The following is a 7,724-nucleotide window of genomic DNA, read 5'->3' as shown; positions in this document are numbered from 1 at the left end:
CAATGATGTTTAAACATTAAAATAGAACAAATAATTTCTGTTTAAAGCGAGAATTTCCACCACAAAGGGCCATTTGATCTAGAGCCGTAAATGCCCCCCCCCCAGGCCAGACTTTGGGCATGCCAATCTAAACCATAGGTAGGTAATTACAGTGTAACAAGGTCACATGAGAACCTCGGACTCTTGATGGTGAGTCAGCAATTCTCAACATTTTAATTCAAAGTTAAACAATCCTAAGTACGTTCAAACATGGGTATTATTGAGCAGCACCATCACAAACAGTGTGTCTTGAAATGTTAACAAACAGGTACCATTTTTTGAGGAAAGTAGAAATGGAAAAAAAATTCAATGTAAGAAGTAAAATTAAAGTGATGTATTAGAGTAACCTGACACCATATATCATGACAAAGAAAAAAACGAATTAAATATAAAATGAGATTTGTCCAACGACATGAAAAGAACATCAGGCATTAAACAATAAAAAATAACAACATTGAAACCTTTTTTAAGCAGAATATTATGGGACAAAACTTTATCCTTTGTCTTAAAAATAAAAAAAATCTGCCAGTTGTATAACTTCCTGAAACGTTGTTGTATTTCGGGCGACGCTTCATTGGCTGTATTGATAAGACAGTGTTGGTGTATTGATAGCTCCAGTTGTCAGTCAGACGAGGAAATATAGTAACATTTGAGATAAGGACGTCCGTTCGTGTGGTCGCGATAATAATATCAACGTGAGACACAAACGGAAGTCCACCATGGTACGACTCATCAACGTGACATTTTTGTCCGATGGTGTTCCTTTGGTACCTTCTTGACGGATGTCTATGACAACGAATAATCAGTTGACTTTGTCTGTGACCCGCCGTTTGTTTGTTATGTTAAAACTTGTTTTACTCTAGAGCAATAATGAGGGGTGGAATTTCAGTCACGCGTTTGTAGTCACATGATGTTTTTTTTGTGTTGCAGCATGTGTTCTGTTTTACAAAAACCAAAGCGATTTAAAAAACTTCAAAAGGTTTTTTTCAATACAGACACTTACGAGTTACTTTTTACAATATTGTAGAATTGAATAGAAGATTTATACTTTGTGTTTTGTCACAGGACTCAGGATTTAAGATTTACAAGCGTTTAGATGAATTACTGTGTATTTAATACTGGACCACTAGAATTAAGGGGTACCAGAAATCTAAATAGTTAATGTTTGCTAAGCCTTTTTTTCTTCCACAAATACAGTATATATGAAGATTGTTTTATATAAAAGCTATTTCAGCTTTTGTGATTTTTATTTGTGCGACTGTATTTTAATTATAAATAATCTCAAAAGGGTTTTTATTGTATCTTATTTTATATAAAAATGGAAATTAAATAGCTATTCATTAGTTCAACTATTTCTTCATTGATCATTTTGAAGATTTTACATGGTTTATTTTGTTATAAAACTGTTAATTTGTTTTTTGTTCATCTTAAATATGGCTTTTATACTTTGTGATTCATCAACATCAGTCGGAATAAAAACTACATTTTTATTGATGTTAATGACATTTTTAAATCTCTAACTTTACTTTGTCTATATTAAAATTTGCCCATGTTGGTGTTCATGTGTTAAAGTTGAAAACAATGAGGTGGACATTCATTTGTCTAGTTAATCATATCGCAACATTTTTATTTTTATTAGCCAATAAGTTAGAAAAAAAATAAATTTTCAGGCCTTCTGGTGGAAACTAAAGATTACAGGAAACTAATACAGCAGAGTCTTTATTAAACATTTAATGACTTCATAAAGAAACATTGCAATCATCAATTTCTAATCAATTATATATATATATATATATTTATATGTATATTCAGCTTTAAGGTGAGATTACATTTATTAGAGTAGAATTAGATTACATTAATTTATTCATCTCTTTCTTTAATTATATGGTTTAATTATTTCAATAAAAGTGAAAATAACTTTAATATGGAACCTTTATTGACTATTAAGTGTTCCAAACAGTAATAGCTAGTTTTGACTTCCACACAGTCAACTCTTGTATGGCTATATTTCAGGTCACTCTCAATGATGTTTGAAAATCACTTGTATCGATTTATAGTTTTCCATCTTATTCGTGTGTGACCATCAATTCGTAACAGCTGCAGAATCACTTTCATGTGTTTTTCATAGTAAAATGTTAAATATGCCACGACTATAAATACCCCCAAACTTCACATAACACTGTGGGATGGAGCCTAAAGTCGCAACTCATAACTGGCGTCCACGCCGCCGTATCCTGTGGTGGCTTCACAAATAAACATGACATCACAGGCCGGGGTCACCAGCCCGACTGGACACAGTCAACCGACGCTCTTCCTACTTTCCATTCACAAATGCTCGGCTTTACTTCTGTTTTGAAAAGCTTGGATGTCATGTTGATCATTTTTTTACAAGCGGGAGTTATGCACTTTTCCTCTCCAAGCATACATCAGCGGCGGTGCCAGTCCTGACCACAGAGAGGCCGTCCAGGTTCTGATGTCACCGCAGAGACGCCATTTTTAGCATTCATTAACTGTTCTACCGGAGCAGCTCCTAATACTTCTGTGACGGACGCAGTTTAATCACATCCATAGGTCAGAGAGTTTTAATCAGCTTGTGGGAAAAGGATAAAACAAGATATAGTTTGATGAAAGTTGGCTGGTTAGTCCAGTGCTTCACAAATGAGGGGTTAGGATCGAACTATATTAACTTCTTAAAAGGGTGATATGTTAAGTTTACCATGCAGCATTGTAACAACTCTTTATTTCAAGATAATTAAAAGGGAAAAGTCAAGCACAAGCTCTAGAGCTGCACTGCACTCTGTTGGAGGAACCTATTTAGTGCATTAAACTTGAATTAAAAGACCAACTTGAATTAACATGGTATCATTTTTCTTTTATGATTCCGAACTTTTCTTGTGTCTTTGCCTTGCAATGAAATGTGAAAAATATATAATTAGACAATATAAATAATACACAGATTCATGATTAGTTATGGACATTTATAATATTAAACTAAATATATAATAATAAATTATTAATAATAAAATAAAAAGTCTTAATTTTTAGGTGAATTTCATACATTTAGTGGTAATATATTACTTATGTATTTTTTTCAATGTACTGATTTTATTTGGTTCCCCCCCAAAAAATATGGGGAAAATATTTTAAAAGTATGTTTAATTATATGTTGTCTATTTTCTTGCAAATGATTTCTAACTATCTATCTATACATACATACATACATACAGTACATATTTGAAATATAATATATGCTGTACAAATCTTATTAAAAACAAAAGCACAAAATTAAATTAATAATAACTGTTATCAATTTACCAGAAGAAAAAAGCACATTTAAAATCATATAAATTAAACAATAAAATAAATACAAATATTGACAAAAATATATGGTAGAACGTTTTTACTATATATCATATGGAATATAATTCCACAATACAAATGAATAGAAAACAAAAAAAGAATCAAATTAGGCGGGAAAACATCAAAAGTCCAGCTCTGTGATATTGAAAATAAAGAGAAACAAAGGGAACAGACGAGACTTATCATAGTTTCCAAACTAAACAGGTTTATTTTTGAACATGTAAAATATAGCACATTTGTATAAAAATGTAGAAAATTGTACACAAAATATAACACTTTTTTTGTCTATCGTAGTTAATGCTACTTGTACAGATTTATTGCTAAAGGTGTTGTTCTTTTGCCAGCAAAAAGGTCAGAATGAAGAGTTACAAAACACACACACACACACACACGCACACACAAACACAAAGAACTCCATGAAGTTCGTTGATATAAAAGGACCATTTTTGTACAAAACATCTAATACATTCTACAGAACAGCATCATGTCTTTTTCATTGCCAAGGAAAGTGTGTTAAGATAAGTTTGTGCTTCTCATTTACTTTGTCTTTGGTTGGTTGTTTGTGTTCAGAGGAACTCGATTTGAACAATTGTAATCATTTCATCATACTTTGATACATGGCCACAAATTGATTGTTATTAACAAAACAAAAGAATTCCATTATGATAAAAATGATAGGAATCGTCCTCTTTGAACGATGTTTCATGTAAATCCGGAAAAACAACCTGCTGTCTGCTCGCGAGCAACGCAACTCATTAGTGGCACAAATGTACCTCAATGTACCCATAAAACAAGTATTTCAACACACTGGGAGCAGCGGAGGAGCCTCGCCATCCCCGGCTCCTGATTTCATCGCTTCTTTGGGATTAGTGAGGATTCATAGCGGTGCTGAAGTGTATCTCATATTCCCTAATAAAGTCAATTACCACAAGACACATGGCTCCTCCATATAGGCCACGTAGAGTTGTTATCATTAAGGCTGCGGCTGGAAGGAATAGCTGCAGAGTGAACAGTTCATCTGCCATGTTTGCACCTTAGAAAAGGCACTTACTTTACAACTGCTTTTAGAAAACTTAACAGTAAACAAAAGGAGTGCAAACGCTCCGTCGGGAAAAGGCAGTCGATGCTATAACAAGTGTCACACACCAACAAGTCCTGAGTGTCCGTGTGTCGGTTGTCCATGCATGTTTTAAATGCATGATGTGTATAATACTGACGTCGTCGTGTGTTGAAATGTATAAAAAAAAATACCACTTGAGAAACTTCTCAAGCCAGAACAAGGCGATCTAGAACAAGACAGAATCAAACGCTGTCCCATTGTCATGTACAAACATATATAAATGTATATAAAATGTATTTACACAGATCCTTCTATTCTCAGCGGACGCATGTCACTGGAATGCCCGTTTGCACAAACACCCACTTCTGACCTTGACAATAAGGCACAGAGAGACCACATAAGAGATGGAGATGAAGCGTCACAGAAGGGTGGTCAGGCACCTTTGGTTTGAATCCGTCTTGTTGATTGAGTTAGACATCCATGCTAGTTGCTGTTTCGTTATGTGATGGTTCGCTACCTGAAAAACACCCGCGTGAGATATACAGGTCGTTGTATTGCAACATTACAAATGGTTCTATTTGAATAATTCCAAATAGGAAGTATTTCCGAAATACTACACCGATGTTATCTAGGTTATTAAGGAATAGTAAACAACCGATTATACCAAGTGCAACCAATTTGTCTACCGTTACAAAGGAACCCATATTAGGAAATGTTACAAAGATTACAACCTCATGTTCCAAATGTGACCAACAAAAACTCTTCGTCTACGACAGTGTATTTAAGTATTTGTTCTCCCCGGCCAGCGACGTCAGCATGGACGTCATGTCACCGACAGCCATGTTGGACAGACTGGAGCCAGCAGCCAGGGTGACAGAAGTCTGGGGTGTGGTCAGGCGTGAGGACGAAGTACCTGGCGGACCCTCAAGAGGATTAATGGGGCTAAATGAAGACGGCTCCGTGTCGTCGATGATAGAGGTGAAGTCTATGCGAGCGTTGTCCAAGTCCAGGTTTTCTAAGGCATTAGAAATGGGACCCGACTCTGGATAGGGAGCTTTAGTGCCACCTACTGGAGTCAAGTTTGATCCCATCCCGTGTGGCTGGCTCAGGCAACCTTGAGGGTCCATGTGCTTATCTATGTTGATCTGACCCGTATAGTACAGGCTGTTGTTGTTCGCTGGCGAGAACATGTCCTGTTGTGGCTGCTGTGGATGCTGCACCGGGGGAAGTCTGACTCCTCTTCTGGGGCTGGCCGTGGCATGGACCGGACTGAGTTGAGGTGAACTTCCTAAATAGTTCCCGCCAACTTGTGACAGGCTGTTCTGCCGACTCAGAGGTTTCCGCCCCTGAGGCGGTCTTGGAACCACCATTTCCTGATTGTAGCATGAGCCCTGGAGACTGGTACCTTGCTGCTCTTTCGGAGTCACCAAGCTGGAGGCCTGACCATGACCTTGAGGGACCATGTTTTGATTGGGGTACGATGGATACTGTTGGCCAGGAAAGAGATTCTGGTTATGTTGCTGTGGACTGTGCTGCATCATGGGAGTCTGCCCAGCCATGTCCATGTTGTCCGACAGGGTTGGTGGTTTAATCCCACCGGGCTGCTCCTGCTGCTGCTCCCACATGAGCGCCTGCTGAGATTGCACATAGTTCCTCACCATCATCTCCTTCACCTGCATCATGGGAGTTTCAGACCGCTGGCCTTCAGCAAGAGCATTTCCAGCACAGCCCAGACTCAAACCGCCACCACTTTGAAACGAGTTTGGATTCTGTCCTTGAAAGTCACAGCTGGGAATACCAGAGTTACTCATCATGGGGTGCCCGGTCTGCTGTGCGTAACCCTGATTTTGCTGGTGAAGCTGCCGCTGCTGTTGAAGCTTAGCACTTTGACAGGCGTCTCTACCCCCGAGACCCGGATGGAACTGCTGCTCGGGCTTGATGTTGAGTTTGCGGGATCCATCCAGATTTTTGTAAAGACCAGGCGGGTTGTTGAACTGGGCTTGCGTTTGCTGCGAAGGCACATCGGAATACGGCATCCCTCGCTGGTTCTGAAGAGCATGTGCTTCGTTCCATTGTCCGGCAATTGGCCCACCAGCACCACCCTGTCCCAAGGCTGGATAATGAGGGGCAGAGGGGCTGAGCTGGCAGGTGCTCATGCCGTACTCCGCCTGCTGCAGAAGTGTATTAGACATGTCTGGATGACCGATGCCACCCGGCCTCGCGGTAACATCCCCCCCTTGATAGTGTCCCTGCATGAAGCCTTGGTCTGGACAAGCCAAAGAGTCATGGCTTGGTGACAATTGATTGGAAAGATGTGCAGCCTGTGGCGGATATCCCATGAAGGTTCTGTCACTAGGGGGCATCATCATGGATCTGTCTCTGGCATCAGCTGCACTGAGATGAGACTCCATGCCCATGCTCTCCATCATAACGTTCTCTGTGATGCTTGGCGGTCGAGGGGAGTACAAATGACGAGACAGACTTGTGTCAGAACCGCGGTGTTGCAGAGCGTTCCTGCGGCTCATCATGGAAACATTGTTGAGGCTGTTGAAGCGTTTGGGAGGAGCTTGCGGATCAGCTACGGATCTCACCGGGTCGCTAGCTCGTCGGCTGTTGTTACCCGGCGCTTGATGTGGATAGATGACACCCGTGCCGTACTCTGTGTTCGCACTGTGTCGACGGGGACCACCTTGTTGAAGGAAGGGAGGCAAAGGTTGCCCCTGAAAGTCGGCTAAGGCACCTCTTCGTCCAGGTGTCACCGGCTGCTCCATGTTAGGTAAAGGTGTCGGTGGCGGGCCGCCTGTGGCTGCGGCATACTTGGCTTTCAGACTGTATTGCTGAGCAGGTGTCAGGTTTGGAAGACCGGGCAATCCTCCCCCTGCTGGACAGGGAGCCCCCCTGCGATTGGTCTCTGGAGACAACGAGTCTCCTCCACTCTGATCCGGTCCAAGGAGATGGCATCCCGCCCCTCCACTTGCGCCTCCCATTTGTGAAACGTCACTGGAGCGTCTGCTGGAGAGATACGGGGACACCATGGAGGAGCGACGGCTCACAGTGTAGGCAGAGCTCAGGCTGCTGGTTCCACTCCCTCGTCTGTCGTTTGCATTGCAGCCGATTGAGGTCCCACCTCCTAGATCGTGACTAGAAAGCTCCATGACGCGACGATTTGAGATGAGTGTGGAGGGTGGACACATTCCCATATTGTCTCCAGTACCTAAAAATATAGAAGAAAATATGAATTGGATTAGTTCTACTCACTGACCTC

The 7,724-nt window shown here is 40.7% G+C and overlaps 1 protein-coding gene across 1 annotated transcript in view; it reads right to left on the bottom strand.

Moving 5' to 3' along the window:
• Positions 1-3,587: 3,587 nt before the first annotated feature.
• The window catches only part of gli1 (GLI family zinc finger 1), a 50,281-nt gene continuing 46,144 nt past the window's right edge, over positions 3,588-7,724 (bottom strand). The window contains exon 13 of the mRNA XM_087801843.1: positions 3,588-7,673. Coding sequence (XP_087657969.1) covers positions 5,227-7,673 — 2,447 coding nt within the window. The 3' untranslated portion in view covers positions 3,588-5,226. The remainder of the gene's footprint in view (positions 7,674-7,724) is intronic.

The sequence above is a fragment of the Callionymus lyra genome, chromosome 10 (genome assembly GCF_982586985.1).
Source record: "Callionymus lyra chromosome 10, fCalLyr1.hap1.1, whole genome shotgun sequence".
NCBI lineage: Eukaryota > Metazoa > Chordata > Actinopteri > Syngnathiformes > Callionymidae > Callionymus > Callionymus lyra.
The sequence above is the reverse complement of the archived record's forward strand: the minus strand, read 5'-3'. Positions and strand labels throughout refer to the sequence as shown.